We start from the raw sequence: 23279 nt of genomic DNA on the forward strand, positions 1-23279 counted from the left end.
AAAAGAATCTATTCTTCGGCGCTCGGCCTTCCTTATAGTCCAGCTCTCGCAGCCATACATGACTACTGGGAATACCATTGCTTTGACCATGCGGACTTTTGTTGGCAGGGTGATGTCTCTACTTTTTATCATGCTGTTTAGGTTCGCCATCGCTTTCCTCCCAAGGAGCAGGCGTCTTTTAATTTCATGGCTGCAGTCACAGTCTGCGGTGATTTGAATCTAATATATATATAATATATAAATATGTATCTTAATATATATACATCTTGAAGTGATGTGAGTAGACTGAATCACAATAGGCTTACTGTCTAGGCTGGGCTTCTGTGGACTCTCATACCCCAGAACAGGGCACCCATTTTCTTGCCTGCATGCTTGGGCCCTTTCACCAGGGTATCCAATGTCACCAGGGTATCTAACAATGTCACACTTCAGCATCTTCAACTCTGAAAGATGTTCAAAGACCAAAATGCAGCTGTGAATGTCAACCAGCAGTGCTGAGCATTTGTTCAAACAATGTTCAAAATCCATTATTAAAGTCTTAAGACATTCAGTTATTGCAGCGATACAGGAAGTTCCTTCAGTTTTATTACTGTGAATGAAATGGGAGTGACAGAATGGTTTGGGACTCAGTTCTCTTTTAGTGTCCAAGCTTTCAAGTTGTAGAATGCTTTCGTGCGTGAATTCATGTTGCCATCCACAGGCTATTTATTGCTAAGCAACTGCAAGAATCAAATTAAAAATAACTTGTGGTTCCTGCTTAATGGAATGTGACCACTGAAAGGGACGCACTTAAAGCTCATGATTGTAAAAATGCTCATTGCATGAGGAAGTCTCAGTCAGAGAACTGTACTGGTATTGCATTGCTTTTATGCCTGCTCGTCTTCATGCGATGGATGACATTTGCCGGCTTGTGCATTTCAGATGCTTGCCAAGAAATACCCAACACTCTGTTTCATCTTTTGCAACGCCACTGAGGTTAATTATAGAGTCTGGGAGGGTATTCCGATAATTTAACCGTTCAGCTTTATAAACAGTGAAGTTGCTGAACTTTGGTAGGAAGTGAATTTTGTTACTTTATAGCAGATGGACAAATTCCTCCTTGTATGATTTTGGCTCTGCTTCAGCAACTCCCTGCAAAATAATTGTCTGAGGCATCTTTAAGTTCTGACACTGCAAAAATTACTGTTCGGTTTTCTCTCTTTACATACCATAGGCATATAAATTGTGGGCAGAGGATTGTGAGCGAATATTGTTCCTGTGTTGGTACTAATAAAAAGTGCTACTTTTAATTTTAATTTTTTTTTAAAAAAAAATCTTGTTATGAGCATCCTTTAAAAAACATTTTGTGCCAATTATGCAGGTTAGAAAATAAATCATAAGTAAAGGACACCAATAAATGTTTTCAAGGCTCAGTCATAAAACTTATATTCTGTGATACAGGTGGCAGTGAAGACCCTAACACTGATTGGTTGAATTGAAGGGATTGTACAGAATATCCAAAGTTATTTTAATTGAGAGAGGGAAAGCTGTCAGAATCTTTGTTTTCCAGATTTTGTGAGGGAAAGGGAAGTTGTTAGTTTGTCTGGGATTTCAATATAATATGCTAGAAATGCTAATAATTGCCTTTCTCATTAGTATGGGAGAATAAAGTAGATCTTTGTTCAGTCATTTATTAAGATTTGTTTAGACATGCCATGTGACACTAAATCAGTAATCAAAAAGTTACTGCTAGCAGACATTGTGCAAAAACATACAAAAAAGAGCTCTGCTGAAATGCCTTCTGTTTTCCTTTTTTTATAATTTTACTCTAGCAAAACTAATTAGATGCACAGTCACAACAAAACGGCAGTGAGGCTCTAAGGCTCATTATTCATTTCTCATTAATTTGTAAATTATTTTTCACCTTCTGTTAGTAATTTGTGTCCCTGTGTTAGTTATTGGTGCATGTTTCCATTCAAAGACTGGAAGTTTGCAGTCATTCATCTTAACAGAGCCTATTGAAGATTCTCTGGTACAGACAAGTACCGTGTATTGCAGTCTGTATTTGGACAATTGTGGGTAGGGGGAGCATTGCTGACATAGAGACATCACTTCCAGGTGTTCAAGTAGATGTGATGTCACCATATCAACAATGCTCTAAGAATTCTCCCAATCTCTGAGGGAAAAAACCATGAAGACAGGGGAAATTCTTAGAGCACTGACGATGTGGCCACCAGAAGTGGCATCAGTGTGTCTGTGACTTCACCCCCTATCCCTTTTTCTCCTGCTGCTCAGCTGCCTGAGAGCAAGTTGTGGCAGGAAGTTGCCCACCCCATGTGGATAGCTGGCATACCAACTTGTGGCTCTAACCTGGTGGAGATGCTTACTAGAAGAAGTTTGGAATGCCCTCACACTCCTGCTCTTCCTTAAACTTTGCAAAACAGAACTTTTTAGAAGGGCCTTTTTGTAAACTGGAGTGCTGGTTTTAACATTGCTTTATAGTTTTTTATTGTTCTTAAATATTTAACCTGTGATCCACCTTGAGTCTTGTTTAGAGAAGCAGCCCACAAATACTATAAAATGGCTCTCAAAGATGCCAACTCTCTTTTTTGCATTTGGCTGCTGTTTAAATAAATATTTAGGCATTCTGTGTTCCAAAAAACCAAAGGGAAAGTGATTCACTGCAGAGAATTTATTACCCACACGAAGGGCCCTGACTAGTCAGTTTTCATCCTTATCCTCACTTAATGCCAGAGATCAAACTACCGTACTTTCTCCCGGCTTCAGTGGGAAATACCAGTTACTCGGCACGCACGTCTTGTTATTCAGAGCTATAGATATGTGGAATTTGATACCATATTAATCACATATTATCCTTTTGTTGATATACATGGAATCAAAGGCACAGCTGCATGATAACACGCACGGGATGCCACTCATGCTCTGGATGCTGAAGGTTCATAAAGCAGCCCTGTGATGGTCACCCTCGAATAGGCTTTATTCCTTCAAAAGAGGCCTTGTCATGCCTTTTTGGTAAAATCATTCAGATACAAAAAATCTAACTTTGAATCACACACACACACATATATATCCCTTTTCTTTTCAGAGAACTTCCAATGAATAGAAGCCAGCAATTTTCAATAAAATCAGTCCCAAACAAAAACTAGAATTAAAACAGCAACCGCCTCAAATAAACCAGTCACTTAAACATTTAGGCAAATAAGATCACCGGGCTCTAGGTACTAGGCGAGCATCTCTGGCGGGCTTTTATTTATTTAAAGCCATAATAGAATCCTGATTTATAGCATCTCTCTCTCCCTCCCCCCCCCCCCCGTGTTTGTGTGTGTGTGTGTAAAGTGGCATCAACTCGAAGATAACTTATGGCAACCTCTCATGGTGTTTTTAAATTATTTATTTATTTATTATATTCGATTTATCAGCCGCCCTTCTCTGCGAGCAGAGCTCAGAGTGGCTTAAATCAAAATACAATGTAACTGAATTAAAACAGCATTAAAATACTTAAAAACAGTCAGATAAACAGCACTAAATCCAAGATGATGGTAATGTCCACCAGCCGTAAGTCTTGTAGGGCACAGATGTTCAGGATGTTTTCAAGGCAAGAGATGTTCAGACGTGGTTTGCCATTGCCTGCCTCTGTGTAACAGCCCTGGGCTTCTTAGCAGTCTCCCATCCAAATACTAACCAGGGCCAACCCTGCTTAGCTTCCAAGATCTGATGAGATTGGGCTAGTCTGGGACTGTCCAGGTCAGGGCAGATATTAGCAGAGGTAGTTTGCTATTGCCTTTCTCTGCATAGCAGCCTCAGTCTTCCTTGGTGGTTTCCATCCAGGTACTAACCATGTTCAATACTGCTTAGTTTACAAACTCTGATGAGATCAGGCATGTCAGGGGCCTGTGCTATTCAGGCTGCTATAGGAGCTAGCATGTTTACTGGCAGAATGCATATCACTACCCTCTTAATGAGAATCAAGCCACCATTGCCAGTAGTGGAGGGCAAGTTTGGTTACTAGTGTAGCATAGCAGTCTCCTTGAGTGCAACAGTTAATGAATGGCGTCAGTTCACCTGTACTGCAGGAAGCCAGGATACGTGTTCAGGGGCAGCATGATAATGAAGCTCGGTACTCTCTTCTTTTCCCCAGTGAACCAACTGTTAAAAACCAACTCTGCTCCTATCAGCAAACCTACATCCTGGATTCTGTTTCTTGGTCAAACTAAAGCATGCCAGATTTTTGGTAAAGTGGGATGTAATATTAGAAGTTGGTTTATATTTTGTTGTGGACAGCTTTCAGGTGGTCTGCCTATACTAAATATCACAGAGCAAACAAATATGAGAGCGAAGTGATAAAGTAATATGCCAGAGCAGTGGTTCTCCTCGAGAAGCAGGCATCCCTGAAAAGGTCTCAACTGTGCTCAAGGGGGAAGAAGGCATAAGCTCCTCCCTGACCCTTCCCAAAAGTCTTTTGCTGTTTGTTTAGGCAGATCTGTAGTTCAGTAGTAGGATACATGATGCTTTGTACTAAAAGGCACCTTAGGAAGCAGATATTGGGAAAGACCCTTCTGTTCTAGAGATTCTAGAGAGCTGCAGCCACCCAGACGAAGTAATCCTGTCTCTACACCCTATTTTATATAGACGTTCTAATTCATCAACCACTATAATCTCATCTGCGATGTTTAGTACTCACTTTCCTCTTTTTACCATATTGAATCATCAAGAAATTGAGACTGTTAAGCAGTGTTTTGTTTTGTTGTTGCTGTCAAGTCACAGGCAATTTATGGCAACCCCATAGGGAGAGATGTTGCCATTGCCTGCCTCTGCAAATATTAAGTAGGGCAGATCCTGCTTAGTTTTTAAGATCTGATGAAATCAGGCTAGCCTGAGCTATCCAGGTTAGGGAAATCACTGTTTACCACAACACAGTCTTCTCCTCGCAATATCGTAAACAATCGTGTGATGTTTTGTTGTTTCCATGCGCTAAAGACTGTTTTGGGGTAACCTGGTTTGAACCATGACTGTCCAGTAAATGTAGTGATGGGTGAGGTTCTTGGGGCTAGGCATCTTTTCCTTGTGTCCCATAATTTAAATGAATATTATCAGATGAAACACTTGGTAGACAATCTGCGGAAAGGCTCAAACCTTTCAAGACCACTAACCCTCTTTGAAAGAATTTAAAAAATAGACAGATCAGACTTTAAGAACCTCATTTCAGTCTTATATAACGATCTAATCATACCAAGCCCAAACAGTAAGTTAAGCTACCAGACTCTTTGGCAGTCAGACTGTGTCATCGCTCTTACTGACAAAGAATGGGATAAAATATGGACTTCCCCATCTATTACCTCCAAGTCCCTAAAAATCCAACTTCAGAGTTATAAGATCTTGACTAGATGGTACCTCACCCCAGCAAAAATACACAATATTACAAGAACCTACTTGCCCCTCTGTTGGAGGTCCTGTGGTGGTTACGGATCATACATCCACTGCTGGCGGTACTGTCCAATAGTTAAGAGATTCTGGATAAAATTCTCAAAAGCCATCAGAAACATCACAGGTTATCACATTCCTCTCTCTCCGGAACTATACTTACTGGATCTATGGAGAGACTCAGAAATCCCCAAATAGCGGAGGGAGTTGATCTCGACATTCCTGACCGCAACAAAGACACTCATAGCCAACAACTGGAAGGATAAAAAAGTCCCATCCCTCACTCAATGGTTTGCTAAGCCATGGGAATTCTATTCTATGGACAAGCAGTCAGACAAGGTCTTGTCCTTTAATACCAATACCTGTGGTAGCAATTTCCAATTAAAATGGTTTCCATTCTTGGAATATGTCTTTAGCAACGATATGCCTCACAACTATAATGTACCAGGTAAATTCTACGATGTTCTACATTTTATGTAACTCTGTACAGGAACGTACTGTTTAAAGGGTGGCTTGCCGTGTACCTCTTTTTATGTCTATGTTTACTTTCTATTGTATTATCGCAGCTGAGTTATAGTTCACTCTGTATTTGACTATGAAGTAAAATAAAATTTTATAGATTGCTAGCTATGGGGGGGGGGACGCGCAAATCTGCCCTCACAGAGGAGGGAGAGCTTGTACCTGAAGGTGGCCCGGGGGGCGGCTCTGCAACTTACCTGGCTGCTTCTTGCTCCTCGTGGCCCGACCAAGGACTTCTGGGAGCAGGGGGTGAGGCTTGTTGCATGTGCCCGCCTCCTGCGCTCCCACAGGAAATGACCCCTGATCGTAGCTGAGTTATAGTTCACTCTGTATTTGACTATGAAATAAAATAAAATTTAAAACAACAACAACACAGTCTTCTCCAACCAAACTCAGCCACTGGAAAGAATTCAGATTGAAACATGGAGTGAAAAGTTGGTCTTAATTAACTCCTAAACTGTTCTGTTCCCACCCCCTCCCTTTGGCACTCCTTAGTTTTATAGACATCTTTATGTGCTGTATGTGAAATTTGCAGAGATTAATCTACCGCTCTAGCATCTTCTCCCACACCCCCACTCTTCAGCCACTGCACGTATAAAAACGTTGCAATTATATTTAATGAATTTAACAAGCTGAAATAAAAAATAAAATGAAAAGTGATCTCTGCCAGCTTTATCAGCCAGTCATGTTTTTTGTGAATATATAATGATACTTTGTGATGTCTGTTAGTGGTTTTCATATTTGTTGGGAAGGGAAAATTGTAGGTTTGGTCAAACATTAATGGGTTCTGCCTTCAGATTAAAAAAAATACATGTTTGGGAGGGAAGAGGCAGGAAAGAGCAAACCAACACATGCTTTCACATAGAAGGTTGTTGATTTTTAGAAACCTAACACATAGTTGGGGTTTGTTTGGCCTCTCCCACCAAGAAAACTGACATGTTGGATAATAAGAGGCTGTAATGGTCAGTAACCTAAATGACCTGTTTTTGAATTCCACATTTCATTAATAGATCAAACTAATCAGAACAACTTGACATGATTATTCTGTGCTGACAGTAAAACCCTTGGAGTGACACTTAGTTCATCAAGACTCTTCAAGGAATTGCTATTTGAATTCTTTTCCTGTTATGTTCTCTCAAGAGACTTGGCAAAAGGTGCATATCTGGTGTATATGTTACATGGATATGTCTCAAGGAGTCTATTGCCACTCCTTTTCAATTAGAGCCAAACGAGACATAACAGCATCAGCATCCAGGGGTCGGACCTGTGGTGGTTGTCGCCATTTTAAAGCAATTTAAAAATACTGTGAAAGCCTGATCAGTTGGACAGTAGCGTTTCCAGCAATTCCTAGAGAGGACTGAGATCACTTCCAGGAATGTCATATTGTCCGTGGTAGCCACTACCCATGTCTCTGTCTCACCCTGTTTCTGGGCTTGGCAACCCTAGTAGAAAGAAACTCCATGTGGAAACATGGCAACAAGGCAGTTAGAATTTTGAAATAGTGCTTCTGGGCTTTGGAAAAGGTGTGAACCTTTTCTTTTTCTAAGCAAAAGTTTTGTATGTGTTCTTCCCTGCGTACGCACAGACTTTCCTTGTGCTTGTCGTGTTATATGAACACAACTATTGTAACGGGTATAGTCTGGAAATGGCAAAGATAGCAAGAACTATTTTTTAGTTTTAGTAGAAAAGGAGCTCTGTTTCTTTGGGATGGGATGTAATATAAAATCTGTTATTTCATGTAAAGCTCATAGATAATCTCTAGGTTTTCCTTCAAACACTTGCATTGCAATTTTATTTAGGGTTACAGATGATTAAACAAAGCCACAAATATTCTCATAGCTTTAATATCTGCAAACCACAACAAATCTGAAATTCACGGCTACTGTCACTAATGATGTGCTAGACGTCTTTTGGTATCTGAAAAAAGAATTTTTAAAGACAGCTGTAGCAAATGTGGTAATCCATTTAGCTACAGTTTACAGCTGCTCTTCACCAGCAAGTTTGTATATTTTATCTGTCACCTAAATTTGGTGCAGAGATAATGTGCTAGAACATCCTTCTAAGGATGGCTGAACACAAAAGAGCTTCATTTCTATAAGGAACCATTTTAAGTAGTTTCCCGCCCCCTTTTCTGAGAATTATGGTGGCACAGAGAAAATTTCTTGATCCACATTGGTTAGCTGATACATACAAAAGGCTCACTAAATGTGAATAGCTGTCCAATAAATTCATTTAGAGAGGTCAGGGTAATTGTGGCCCTTGCCTGCTGTTGGGAAACAGCAAAAGGGGAAAAACCAATCTGAGAATCAAGTCAAGAACCTAGAAGATCGAGCAGCTAAAGCATAGAACAAAATACATATATTTATTGCAAAGCGCACAATAACTACAAATAAAAACATTTGTAGAATGTAGGTTAAAACAAAGTAGATAAAACAAAGCGAAGACAGTTTTACCATAGAGTTTTGCCCCCAAACCAGAGTGTCGCCATGTAATGTTCCCAGCATGATGACATCACTTCCGGGTGATGTCATCGCATCAGGGACGGCCCGGAATGCCCCCCAAATCCTGGGATTACTACTGATGTCCAGGCAACAGAGATCAGTTTGCCTGGAGAAAATGGCTGCTTTGGCTTGATACTCTATGGCATTATACCCCACCGAGGTCTCCCTCAGTGGAACTCTGCCCTCCTCAGGCTCCCCCCCAAATCTCCAGATATTTCTCAGCCCAGAGCTGGCAACCCTAATCAGTACACCTTCTCTCCAGTATCTGAACACATAACTGAACTTCCAGAAGAGTTGTTTTTAGGGTTGCCAGAGCCTGAGATTTAGGGGGTGGAGCCTGAGGAGGGCAGAGTTCCACTGAGGGAGACCTCGGTGGGGTATAATGCCATAGAGTATCAAGCCAAAGCAGCCATTTTCTCCAGGTGAACTGATCTCTGTCACCTGGAGATCAGTCATAATAATGGGTGATCTCCAGCCACCACCTGGAGGTTGGCAACCCTAGGTGTTTTATTAGTTTTGTCTTTATGCTGGATCCTACGTTCTGTGAAAGACAGGCGTTTATGGAAGCAGATGTCTCTGCCTTTTCCTTCCCCCAGCAATCCCATGCATTTCTGAAAAGCCTCTTGATCTGACCAATCTGGCTTCGTGGAACCATGTCACAGTAGCCTTAAGGATGGACTGCTCTAATGCAATCTGTATGAGTTTTGCTCTTAAATTCAGCTCGGAAACTCCAGTTGGTGTAGAATGTTGCAGCTCAGAACAGGAATATCACATTCTGAAGTCAGTTACTGATCCGTTGCTAGTTTCAGTCAAGATATTGGTTATCAGCTACAGAGCCATTGATGGCCGTGGACCCATTTATCTCACTGTGCTCTGCCACAACAGCTTCACTCATCTGAGCAAAGCTTTCTGAGGATGTCAACCTTAAATGGGTAAGATCAGAAACTGTCCATACCTGCGCATTCTCTGCTGTGGCTCCCACTGGGTGACTACCACAGTTCTATCATTCCACAGAATGAGCAAAGCAGAAGAGGACTGTAGTCTGTTGCAATGTTTATAGTACGATCTTTGTAATCTACTTTCTGGATTGTTTGTGGTAGGTCATAACCTTTTCTGTCTGCATTGTTTTCCAGTTCTGTAACCCTAGCTCTGTAGTGTTGTTTATTGGATGACTTATACTGTGTTATTGATTTTTTTAAAATATTTTGTAATCTACCTTGAGTCTCAGTGAGAAATGTGGGCTATAAATGAAGCAAACAAAGAACTCTTCTACAGTTATTTTATTTATTTATTTATTTATAAATTTATTTATTAATAAGCCCTCCCAGTGCTTTTGTATTGTATTGAAGACCAGGAGCTAGCTTACTTTGTATTGAGCAATAGGATAGGGTATGATTCAGGGAAAGGGGCTAGAACCCCTTGAGAGCAGCAGCCCACCATGACCAAGACCCTGTGAGTTAATTAATTAAATGCCCAAGTGAAGTGGTGAGTTTTTCATCACACATTTTAATGCCTCAGCAGAAGGAGCCAGGGCAATAGTGCAGGATTTTCAGATGACGACCAGACCCAGAAATCAGGGGAACAATGTGCATTTGAAACAGATGTTGAACATGGGCTTTTTGCCTGCAACAGCTCATGCCCAAGCAAGGTAGTCTGCCTCTTAAGATGTTAGAGGAATCTTTAGACCTCTGCACAGCCAGCCTTTCTAAGACTTTGAAATATAGACATAACAACAATTACCATGTCCAGGGAAGCAGTCAAAGACTTTTGTCAAGCTTCTTTAAAACCTACCTTCGAAAGAAACCAGATGAATCTTACTGCATAAATTACGGAGATGGGATGGTTATGAAGTTACACATGAAATGTCATTAAATATATTGCATTTCCAGAAGCAGTATGCTGGAAGCGTTTTCCTCCATATTTTATTAAAGATTAAATTAGTCATTGCCCTATTGCCTTATCTGCTTCATTCATTTCTTTTGAATTGCTTCCCCCCATCCAGTCCCACGCCAACCTGGAGTGAGCAATAATCTCTTTGAAACATTTGAAATTGAAAGAGGGATTAGTGCCGATGAGGACAAAGCCAACGATGATCCAGGTAGTTACCAGGTTTCTCATTTTGGGAAATTATTTTTGTAGCCACAGGAATTTTGTTTCTATATTTTTTTAAAAAAACTTCTGTGTCTGTTGCATGTTTATTTTGGTGTTGGTTCCTTGGTCAACATGCCTGCAATGCTATGCCCAACCACACCAGTCTTAAATCAATTGATGTTAAGGGGGTTAGGCATACTAAGAGTCTTTTCACATGGGAGGTGAGCATAAACCGTTTTAGAGGAGGATACACATTTCAATTTTTCCATCCTGTATTGCCATTTCAATGAATACATTAAAAATAAATATTGATAGTATTGGGGGGGGGGAATCAAAGATTTATGAAAAGGTGTCCTAAATCAATTGATGTTGAGGGGGTTAGGCATACTAAGGGTCTTTTCACATGGGAGGTGAGCATAAATCTTTTTAGAGGAGGATACACATTTCAATTTTTCCATCCTGTATTGCCATTTCAATGAATACATTAAAAATAAATATTGATAGTATTGGGGGGGGGGAATCAAAGATTTATGAAAAGGGTATGTGCTCAGAATCATGTCCTATAACCCTTCTGCCCCACTAAACTGTGTTAAGAATAAGATCACACTGCAGGGAATAAGCCCACAAAAAGTAAGGCTGTTTCCCTTCAGGATTTCAGCCATTAATCACAGTTCTGACTTTTATGGGCTTTGGTCCCAGGGTGTCTGTGGGCCAAACTATGCATTAAACATTTTGGTAAGTCCGATCCACATGCACCTGCAAAGTGGGGCAAATTAGTCCCACTCGGGGCTGTTTTGGCTAGAGACCATGGGGAGAGGTGGTGTTTTGTGGGAGCCCTTCCTCCTGGGCCATTATCCCAAGCCAAATGTGGGCCCCTATGCACTTTAAAAATTCCTTTCCCCACAGCTGCTCTGTAACGGCAGGAAAAGTGTGTTGTGTCTGGAAAACCTGGACCCAAACTCATCGATATTTCTAATGTGTAGCTTTGGCCCTGTGGATCTCTGCATCCCTTCTCTTTTCTGCAATCTCCCGTCTCAGTTTCCTTTTCCCCAGTCACGACTGTACTGGAGGAAGTGAAGAGGAACTCTCTCAGACTCACGTTGGCCACAGGCTTAGAAGAAACATGAAAGATTGATCACCTGCTGCTTACAGCTCTCCTGTTAGCAGTGAATCACGTGAGCTTTCAGTTAACTCCCCATTTCAGATTAGTTAGCTTTTAGTTAACTTCCCATTTCGGAATCATGTCCTATTCCAGAGTTAACTAAAAGCTTCCAATGGGAAGAGGTAGCTCAGCTTGACACTTCCACCTTCATGTTGGAGTCTCTGGTGATTCTTTTGTACTGTGCTTTCACCACTGGTGTCTGCAGGGACCGGGGGCCCACGGTGGACCTTTGCAGATACCCATTCGTGCCAACTTCTGGTGCTGATCCTGATTGATTGTAAATATAAAGTATGGGCAACATATCCGGATTGTATTTGCTACTTAAAGTGTGAACCTATCTACAGTTACCTTTAAGATAGATTCAGGTGGGTAGCTGTGTAGGTCTGAAGCAGCAGATCAAAGTTTGAGTCCCGTGGCACCTTATTCTGGGTATAAGCATTCATGTGCAAGCACACTTCTACAGATACGGATAATCTGTATCTGAAGAAGTGTGCTTGCACATGAAAGCTTATACCCTGAATACAATTTTGTTAGTCTTAAAGGTGCCACTGGACTCAAACTTTGTTCTACAGTTACCATTGTTAAAGATGCATTATATGTATCCCCCTTCTCTTGAAAACTTAATTGGATTTTTTTAAAAAAAAATTCAGAAATGTTATAAATTCCAGTCTACCTGCCTGCTGCTGAAGAGTTCATCAGCCACAGTGGTTGAGTCCTTTGTCCATTTTGAGCCTCGATTTCTTCCTTCCAGGTGTTTTTGTTCACAGCTGTAACTTTGAAAGTGGCCTCTGTGGATGGATGAAGGAGAAAGATGAAGATTTGCATTGGGAAACTGTTAAAGATGCCTCAGGTATTCATTAGTGTCTTTGTTTTTTTAACGTTTTGTATGACTGAAGGCCTAGAATGGGCCAAGACATTTAGAAATGTTGAGTCAAGCACACAGATTTCTGATTTGCCACTAAAAGACACCCCCCCGGGGTGGGGGTTCATCCCAGAGGCACAAAGTGGCTGCCTGGATCAAATCACTGTACATTGATCTAGAAGAGTTGATCTGGCTTGCGGTTCTGTTGAATCTCTGCCAGGAAAAGAGGTTCCACAGGCAGGAAATGTCCATCAAGGATGTGCAAGCTATGGATATGCCTTTCTAGACAGAGGCTGGAAGTTATCTCTAAGAATATTCATCTGCTGACTGCAGGAATTGTAATGGCAAGGAGCTCATGTCTAAGCAGAGCAGCTTCATCAGTTGTACTACTTGTTTGCTAAAACCATATCTTTACTTAGGGATTCCAAAATTCATCTGTGTCTTGAAAACCAGCAGGCTTTTCCAAGCATGGAAATGAAGCGATGGGGAAAGCAGTACCTCAGATATCTCTCCTTTTCCCCCCTTCAGAACTCCTTTTTCTCTCAGGACTGTCCTTTTCCTCAGCCCTGTCCTATAGCTCCTCCACAGGGACAAAAAAACCTTCCCCACAAACTCCAATAGAGGGCCAAACCTGCAGGGTTACATGTGTATAAGGTAAATAGCTTTACCTTGGGAGAAACACATTCACAAGCCTACCTGTACTAGGGTTTTGCCAGACAGCGATGCAGCTTGTTACATATTTTCTACAAAGAAAACATTTCGATATGGGGAAACACATGATCCCCATGCCATGTGAAACCTCTCTACTGGCATTTTGCTAGGTGTATGTGCCCAAGAAGGCACCTTTGTGAATCAAACATCAGGTCCTTGTTTCTTTCTGCATTTATTGCCAATGCTGCAGACAGATTACTGTGAAAAACACAGGGAGATTAGAAACAAAAGAACCTGGAAACCAGTCACTCTGGTTGCAATCCTAAAAACACTTTCCTGGGAGTAATCCTCATTTAAATTAAACGGGACTTGCTTCTAAGCAGACCTACTTAGGATTGCTGTCTCTGTCTCTCTCACACCCTGGGTTGAATCCATTGCAAACTTTCCCGTTATGCTAGAGCTCTTGCACCAGCGGAAATGCAAGAAAAAGCCTACAGTAGCGGCTTGCACCAAGTCAAACATATTGTATCCTTGTCTGTATTTCCACTTGCACAAGACCTTGTGAAACCAATTTCTGGACACTGCAGTCTATAGGGAGAAAAGGGGTAGGTGCTGCACAAGATCTTGCACAAACAGAATATTGTTAGCAGTATTTTAGCTTGAAATCTATTGTTTTTGGCTGACTGTAGTCTGTTTTTATGATCTATGTTTTTATAAGTTGGGCTGGGCTATTTGTAATGCTGGATTTTATTTTTTAATGTTTTGTTTTTAGTCTTTTTATTTTGTGAGCCACACTGGGCAGGTTTCTGGAGTGGCAGCACAGAAACACTGTAAATAAAATAAATTGCAAAAAGTCTGTTTATGTTTCTGCTGGTTCATCACTGGATCGAAGACTCTATTTTGAGAGCAAAGCTTTGGATGTATATTGGAATGTAAAAGGTTCTTGCTCCCTGATAATAGAGATTAGATAAGTCATTGGAACCATCAGCCAGACTCAGAGACATAGGGATGACATGGAGATTTTCCAGTGGGGAATGTTGCTAAACATCACAGCAGTTATATATCTTTTCAGTTGGATGTTTAATAGTTGTACCACCTTTGTGCTGTTCTGGGAAATCCATGAAAAATTCATCCTTTCCTTTCCTGTTCTGTCCTTTCCTTTCTGAAAAATGGTGAATACAGAATTACTTTTTAAAATCACAGTTTTAGACAAGACAGTATTATCTAGGAGGGCTTTTTTAAAAAAATGGTTGGGAATTTTATTAGTAGCTGGCCAGATTTTTGATTTGGAATTTAAGGTTAGCTTGGCTTCTTGATTTTCATTTACTATCTCTTGTTTTTGATATGCATGCAGATTTTTTGAAGTATAATCTGCTTGTAGCCTCCCTCTCAGATGATGTTATTTCTTTTACTGTTGCTTTGTTGCTGAACTGCTGTTGCTCAAGACTGTAGTCATAAGATCAGAGAATAAAGTAAAAGTCCTTCTCAAATGGAAAAGACCATGCAGAGATGTCTTAACAGTATGTAGACATTCGGTCCAAAAATCAGTTCTTTGCATATTGATTTCTTTTGCTCAGCTATCTTTAACCAACAGTGAACTCTTCTCGATCCCTTTGTCCTAACACTAGTGTAACAGGGGCAGCACATTTTAGTCTGGAAAGATGCAGACCCTTAAGCAACTGTAGTCAAGAGCAGTTAGTCGTGAGAACATCTGGCATCTCTGGATCCGAATGCTTAGTCTCATTTTCATCAAAAGATGCATCTAGCCAGTTTAATTGGCTCAAAGAGTATTTGCAATTGGAAATGAAGATTTACATCTAGATACGCATTGCCAGTGCATGCCAAATACTGCACCATACATCTCTTGCTGGATTAGGGCACCAGTTTTTTATGTGTGTTTTTTGCTTTTCATAAAAAATACTTCTCCTCTTGGGTATTTTTCTGACTTTAGAACACCTAATAAAAGAAGCTGAAAATAAAGAACTCCTCATTAGTATACCAATGGGATGTTTATAAAGCATGGAGATCCCGTTTATCAGAGTTTTGACTTCATACATGAAAGGATCAGTGAAAAAGCTTATTGGTATTATACACCCTTTTGATTTTTGGCTATTCTAGACGGTGCCAGTCTTCTGGTTTTCATTTAGCGGATGATGGCTTTTAAGCAGATAACTTCGCAGAAAGGAAGAGGCACACAAATGACTTTGAATAAATCCCACATGTCTGGCAGCACTGTAACGTTATGGCAGTGTGTAGAGGCAGTGGAAAGAGCTGGTGCCTTATTCCATGTTTGAGGATTTTGGGTTTGTTTATTTTACATGCATGGTCCTTTTAAAAATCGTGTGCTGTAATCCAGTGCACATTGACTTGTGGCCAGAGTCGGTGAGATGACTATCTGATAGGAGCAGGCAGTAACTGTCTTAAGGCATCCCTTTTCCCCCCATCTCCCGACAACTGATATGTATACTTTCTAAGCAGCAGAAGACAACTCCTAACCCAATGTAGCTTTCCCATCCCTGCTAAAGTATCAGAATGACAGTTGGTATGCCAGTGATAAATTTCATGTTTTAAACTAAAGAAAAATGCTAAGAATGATAATGATAAGAACGAAACAGATGTTTTCTGTTTTTAACAGGCGGACAGTATTTATCTATCTCAGAGCCCAAAGGCAAAGCAGGACGAGTTGCACGCTTGGTTCTTCCTCTTGGCCATTTAGCTCATCTGGGGAATCTGTGCCTGTCCTTCAGGCATAAAGTGTCTGGGCTGCATTCAGGATTGCTCCAAGTCTTTGTGAGAAAGATCGGTGCTCACGGTCCAGCAATTTGGGGGAGGAACAGTGGTCATGGCTGGCGGCAAACACAGATTACCTTGCAAGGATCTGGCATCAAAAGTGTGAGTACCATATTGGGATGCACGATATGAAGAAAGTAGAGCGTTAGTACAATTTAGTTCCTGGGTACTATTATCATTTGTTAAGCTATAAATATGTTAGGGGTGACCAGCAATTTTAAATACCTACGATTCTTGGATGGTGAACTTGAGGTGTCTTCAAGTAGACTATCTGCTTTGCACTTTTTTATAACATACTCCAAAAATTCATACTTCATCTGGCACCTCAGATCTGTTGTATGTATTATCTTTGTGTCGTCATTTCCACTCTCTTAACTAACACTCTTCAGAAATAACAATGATATATCCAAGCAATACACCATCTGTTCTCTGATTTTTTTGGGAAGTCACTTTAGGGGTCTTCTCCACATGGGGACAGGCTTGTTTAGTTTCCCATTGCTGTTGGGGCCTCTGACACAGTGCAGTAGCAAAGGGACTTCCAAATGGTAGGTTCTGTGCCCCAGTCCCCCAGCAGTGACCATTCCACTGCTCACTGTGTATCAGGATCTCTGAATCCTAGAGATCTCAGTTTTTAAAAAGAGAGCATGAATTGCCCAGTGAAGGGAGAAGAGAGCAACCCTTGATGATTTTTGCCATATTGAAAACAACTTTGCACAGTTGTTAGAGTTTTAAAAGGAGAGGGAATTGTGGCCTTTAATGCACCATCTAGTAACGCTGTGGGAACGACAATAATGCTAGGAGAGGTGGAAGATAATAAGAAAAGAAGAGCAGCCCAACAGGAGATGGGCTGACCCAATAAAGGAAGCCAGGAGGGCCCCTCCCTTTGCAAGCCCTGAGCAAGGCTGCTAACAATAGGATGCTGCGGAGGTCACTACTTTATAGGGTCACTGTTAAGTCGGAAGTGACTTGATAGCGCATAACACACACAACATTGTGAGGAGCTAGGCTGAGATTAGTGAAACTATGTGGAGTTGGAAGCACCCCTGCTGTTCTTGCATTTCTCCAGTCAGCATCAAGGTGTGCAATTTACAGACTGACAAAAGCCCATGGTCTTTTTCACATCATGGTATTTGCCTCTTAACAGCCTGAGATACAATATTGGGAGCTCCTGATTTTAAACTTGCCTGTGCTCTGATCTCACGCCCCCTTTTATCCTCTATCTATGATGGGGGGGGGATGGTAATCCTAAAAGGAGTCTACCTCATCCGACTACTCTACTAAACAAACTTTGAAGTTTTTTTTTCCTTTGGAGGAAGAGCCACTTAATTTGGGGGAAGACTCCTCATTGTGGAGGAAGGCTTCAAACTTTGTCCACTAGTGTGGTAGGATTCGGGAAGGATCCACTTCTACAACAAGACAATGTACATAAAGTGCTCTGAACATTCTATAAGTGATATATGAAGGTTAAGGATATTATTATGAAGATATGTCTCAGACAAGTGAACCTGGATGGAAAGTTTTATTTAATGTTAAAATTAGGGAGAAAATAGCAGTTAGACAAGCTGAAATAGCTCAATAGTAATATTTTTAAAAATTATATAAAATTACTTCCATCTTGTGTCAAATGGTTTTTATTTGTTAAGTTTGCCTCCTGTTCCTCCACTCATTTGTACTTGCAGCCCACAGTAGTAGGGATACCATTCCCCAGGTGGGGGCGGGGGATCCCCTGCTTTTGTGGGCTCCTGCCCGCCACCAGCCAGCTGGCAGGCAGGAGGAAATTCCCCCAGTGCTGTGCACGACACGCTGACGTCACCCAGAAGTGCTCTACTAAACTTTTTGGGCAAAACTCTGTGGTTTGAGGCCATTTTTACCATAGAGTTTTGCCCAAAAAACAGAGTGTCACCAACACACTGACATCTTTGCTCACCCCTGGAACACCCCCCAAATCCCCCTGCCAGCACAGCGAAGGGACCTGGCAACCCTACATAGTAGTCTGTTTAGCACCAAAGGGAACATTAACGTAATATAAGGCAGCATATACTCTGAATACTGTATATTCTAATGAATCTCATTTGCACAGAATTTACAAGAGGATCATGGAATTGCATCTCTGTGCTCACAGGCAAATTGGCTGGAGTGACAGCAAGTGAAAAAGTCAGAAGGATAGACATATTACTTGGTTGGAGCCCCGAACAACAAAAGGCTTAATGGCACCTTAAAATCAAAGGCATTTATTGTAGCATAAGCTTTGTCAGGTGCATAAAGTATAGTGTGCCTTCCTGATGAGGAATGGCTGAAGAGTCTGAAATTTTTCAGTTTAGAAAATTATACAGGGGGTGGAGAGAGTTAACAAAGATACATTTTTGTCCCTCTTCCAAATACTAGAACTTGAGGGCATCTGATGAAGCTGATGGGCAGTAGGTTCAGGACAAACAAAAGGAAACACTACTTGATACAGAGACTGATTAAAATGTGGAATTTGCTACCAGAGGATATAGTGATGGCCACAGAAATAACCAGCTTTAAAAGGAGATTGGATAGATTAATAGAGGATGTCTATCAATGGCTACTAGCCATGGTGGCTGAGGGGAACCTCCACATTCACAGGCACTAATCCTCTGGATTCCAGAGCCAGGAGGCAACATCAGTGGAAAGCCTCAGCCTCTATGCCCTGTTGTTGGCTGTACAGAGCAACTGGTTGGGCACTACTTAAGGCTGATGCTGGACTAGAGAGACTTTTGGTCTGATCCAGCAGGGCTCTTCTTATGTTCTTATTATATTAGAGCAGGGTGAAATAGCCAACAAAGCAGCCTCTGTCTTACAAAAGCCACAACGAATGTATTTGCCTTTAAAATGCCACTAAATACTTTGATGTTTGGCTACAACTCATAGGCACAAACAGAAGAAGGGTGTATGGCAGGGAGAGGTATACTACAAAGTGAGGCTTGGAAGGTCCAGCATTTGAAGACATGGATGTGTTACATGGTGTTACATTACATGACAGTAGGGATGTGAGCCTCTAAGCGGGGCCTGGGGATCTTCCGGAATTACAGCACATCTTCAGAGATCAGTTCCCCTGGAGAAAACGGATGCTTTGGAGGGTGGGCTCTATGTCATAGTACCCGACTGAGGGCCCGGTCCTCCCCAGCCTCCCCCACTAAATATCCAGGAATTTACCAACCTGGAGCCAGGCAACTCTGCCCCCCTGCCCCCGGCCACAGGCCAGGGGAGACTTGGCATCCTTACATGGCAGAGAACAGATGAAATCAGGATTAAGTCAAGACTAAATGATCCCATGATAGCAGGCATTGATCAATCTCAGCTCTTCATGAATTGGTAAAGCAAGATAAACATAACCTTGTAAGAAGGGACGATTGAGCTGCACTTACGGTGAGCTGCACTTGGGATGAATTCACCTACTATGGATTCTTTTAAACTCTTAAAGTATTTTTATCATGCAAGGATGTTGCATTAAAATAAGTTTTTCAGTTTTAACAGGCACACATGGCTGTCTGCGAGCCATGTGTTGCCCTATCATGGATACAATTCCCATCCTGCTTCAGAAATGACTTTCCACTTGATCACTGTTGGGAATAATTAGTTTTTGCAGGAAGTGAATGTCTCAGTGAAACAGAATGTCTCCAGATGCCACTATCACAAAACAAAAAGGAGCCATCATACTTAAAAAAACATACTTAGCAGATGATGATAAATGTTTCTGATAGTAAAGATCCTTCCTGAGAAAACTATTGGAAGTATACAACAGATTTCAATAGTTAGCAGATTCTGGTAGAAGGCAGCATTAGCAAACTGTTACGTTTAAGAATACAAATATACTCTTCTAAGTATATGTATGCCAAAGTATTCAATTACTGTGATGCTCTTGTTTTCTTCAAGACTTGTAAATGGTTTTCTGTGCTCAGGCAAACTCAGGTTTCCGTATATGTATGTGTTTCCTTTTAGTATCATTTTTTCTCTCTCTCCCTAGCTGCAATCTGTACTAAAATTACTAATTTATGTTGTTTTTTTACTGTTGAGTTGATTTTAAGGTTTGTTTTTTTAAAAACGTTTTTGTATTTATCTGTTGCATATATTTAATGCTGGATCCAATGACCCCTTTCAGCTAAGTGTGGAGTCTTGTTCTATCTACTGGAAAGGAATAATTGGTCTAGAGGAAAAAGTCACTGGAGCAAGACTCCTCACTTAGCAGAAGGGAATAATTGGATCCGTGCCACTCATCCAAACCACAGTGGTTTGTATTTTGGCTTTTACACGATCGTTTCCCCCCTGCTGCAGGGTTCCCCCACATCTGCTTTGGTACAGCCTCTCCTGGAAGACTATGCTGAACATGGGTCTGGGGAAGAGGTGGATGGGAAGGTGCCACATCTCCCCTCCAATGTCTAACACCTCCCGCTTGCCATTTTTCCGCACTCACCTTTGGTGGGCTTTTTGGCAAAAAATATATCAGTAGTGGTTGTAGTGATACCTACTGGAAAATAAAAGCACAGCAAAAAGCCTGCTGATGGCAAGAGGGCGGGGAATAGCCGGCAGGAGATGAAATCTTGGAGGACATCTCCGTGTGGAGGTTCCATTGCCACTGTGAAGACCTTTGCATCCACAGGGCAATAAGAGGAAAACAGGATATTGCCCCTCTGCCATTATTGATTTATTAAACTGGAAATTGTGTCAATCCATTACCCAAGAGCCATGGATAACAACATCTAAATTTTAAAAAGAGGGCCCTGACCTGGATTTATCAGGCTAGCCCGATCTCGTCAGATCTTGGAAGCTAAGCGAGGTTAGCCCCGGGAAGTACTTGGGTAGACCACCAAGGAAGTCCAGGGCTGCTGTGCAGAGGCAGGCAGTGGCAAACCACCTCTGAACGTCTCTTGCCTTGAAAACACAACGGGGTTGCCGTAAGTCAGTGGTGACTTGATGGCAAAAAATAAAATGGAGGACCATACAAGGGCACTTAAAAATTAATTTGAAAGAGTAGTCCTCATAAACGACTGCATTTCATATCAGCTGCTGCAGTTTCTTTATCCCTGGGCACTTGTGTGCATATTGCTACACTTTAAAAATAAAGAAAATAATAATAAACTATGGGGAGGAAAGCAGATGTGAAACCATTATTTAAAACAATCAGTGTGTGTGCCATCCTAGGCCAGTGGTGGCGAACCTATGGCACGGGGGCCAGAGGTGGCACTCAGAGCCCTCTCTGTGGGCACGCGTGCCATCGCCCCAGCCAGGCCCAGACCATCATTAAAGTGTCGAATTCTCTGCCAAATAATTTTAAGTAAATGAAAGCATTTGGGATTGCTTTCCGTACTTTGTTTGGATCATCTTAAGTTAATGTATGAGTTGTTTTTTTCTAAAGTAAAACCTCAGTATTCAGGTTAAATTACCGTGTTGGCACTTTGCAATAAATAAGTGGGTTTTGGGTCGCAGTTTGGGCACTTGGTCTCTAAAAGGTTCGTTGAAAGGGCAAAGTGATAAAGCCAGGGATACAGGTCTCCTGGGATTTGTGCTGGGAACCTGCAGAAAGAATGAGGCCGTTTTGGTTCTAAGTTCTGGGAACACTGTGTGTTCATGGTTACCACTTAACCTTCTTTCAACCCTTCTTTCTCCAGGTCATTTTTAAAGGTGAGAAAGGAAAAGGAAGAACCGGTGAGATCGGATTGGACGATGTGAGTTTGAGGAGAGGCCATTGTTCCCAAGACCACTAGTGGTACAGACAGACTGGCAAAGGACGTGCTTGTATTTCCCCATGCCTCCTAGGTGGGAGGGCCAGTGGGTCGACGACGACTTCTCTCATTAGTGTGCTTTTGTGAGATCCATTGAAGCTCCATCTGAATAAGGCAATTTTTTTTTTTTTGAAAGGGCAAAGTGATATTTGGGTATTTCCATTAACAGTTTTCCTGTTCACATTGTACATGTGAAAAGGATATCCATGTTCTTCGTGAAGAAGAAGGCGTCATAAAAAAGGAGTCTTTGGCACATTCGGCAGTTTCATTCATGTGTTTTCTATTTTGCTGACCATACAGTGGAACTGGTTCACCTCTACCAACTGAAACTAACTCAGGCTTAGACTTAAGCTTTGGTTGTTCTACTGCCACTTTTAAAGAAGGGTGTGTTTATATATATATATAAATAAAATAGCATTTATTGCTTATTATCAAGAGACAGTTATGATAGAGTAGGCACTGCATCCCTTAATATTGGTAGTGCTGTGTTGTGTATAAATGTGTATGATTGATGTATTTATACGTGTTGTGTATTTACAAAATCTAGGTGCAAAATAAATGGCAGCTGTGCATGCCCAGCCTAGACTAGAACCTACAACCACTGAGAGCTGTGGAGGGAGTCGCCTCATCACAACCTCTTGTCACCTTGCTAGTAGCTAATGGCTTTTTTTGTCACAAAAAACACCAGATTATTTTATATGCTTGCAAAGTGACTGATCAACAAAGGCAGAATCTTCGTTATATACACATGAATGCAATGGCAAGCTAGATGCTAACTTTGGTTTATTCAACCCTACTGGTCTTCTGTCTGATGGGAGGAATCACTCCTAATAGGAAACCATGTCAAATCCTGGACTAACAGGGTGCTTTTTTTGATTTTAATAGCCACATGGCAAGGAGAGCTCTGTGGCTTCCCAGCAGATGTTAAAGGCAAATGAACTCTTCTGGGCCAAGAACGGGCCACTTTGAATATGGGCTGCAGTAGGCAGACATCCAGCTGTTGTTTTGGGCTGTATACATCACTGCCGCCTTTTTGCTTTGGTCTGCTTTGACAACATCTTTCCACAGGTGATCTGAGCTGCATGAGCAGAATGAGACTGGACTTCTGTTGTTACAGAAAGTAGCAGTAGGGAGTAGCCATACAACCGTGCAACTTCCCTTGCTCTGCTTCTCAGCGGCAGTGAACCCTTCACAGAGTTAATAATTTCATGATCTGGATCGTATTGATCAGCTCCATCATGTTGTTATTATCCAAGGTTGTGGTGATAAGGGTGCACCCAGGAGAGCTTAAAGTTTTGATTCGAGCCTCTCAGTTGCTTTTTCAAATATCAGAAACAACAGCAGATGCCTGCAGAGTTCTCCCTCTTATGTACATGTGGCTTTGACTGATTTCAATCCAGTTAAGTTTTGTAATGAAAAATTGTACAACTCATTTGAGGCATGCTGAATTTCTCTGGTCCGGGCACTATTTGAAATGGTGAAAATAGATTTATTTTCATTTTAATAAGTTTCTTTAGACCAAATTCCATCTTTATATT

The 23279-nt window shown here is 41.4% G+C and overlaps 1 protein-coding gene across 4 annotated transcripts in view; it reads left to right on the top strand.

Moving 5' to 3' along the window:
• The window catches only part of NPNT (nephronectin), an 89241-nt gene extending 66265 nt beyond the window's left edge, over nucleotides 1-22976 (top strand). For all 4 annotated transcript variants that reach the window (XM_015410519.1, XM_015410521.1, XM_015410520.1 and 1 more), the window contains 4 exons: nucleotides 10444-10539; nucleotides 12446-12544; nucleotides 15843-16099; nucleotides 21628-22976. In XM_015410519.1, coding sequence (XP_015266005.1) covers nucleotides 10444-10539; nucleotides 12446-12544; nucleotides 15843-16099; nucleotides 21628-21723 — 548 coding nt within the window. In that variant the 3' untranslated portion in view covers nucleotides 21724-22976. The remainder of the gene's footprint in view (nucleotides 1-10443; nucleotides 10540-12445; nucleotides 12545-15842; nucleotides 16100-21627) is intronic.
• The last annotated feature ends 303 nt before the right edge of the window (nucleotides 22977-23279 follow it).

This window comes from Gekko japonicus, unplaced genomic scaffold (genome assembly GCF_001447785.1).
Source record: "Gekko japonicus isolate JY-2015 unplaced genomic scaffold, Gekko_japonicus_V1.1 scaffold2595, whole genome shotgun sequence".
Classification (NCBI taxonomy): Eukaryota; Metazoa; Chordata; class Lepidosauria; order Squamata; family Gekkonidae; genus Gekko; species Gekko japonicus.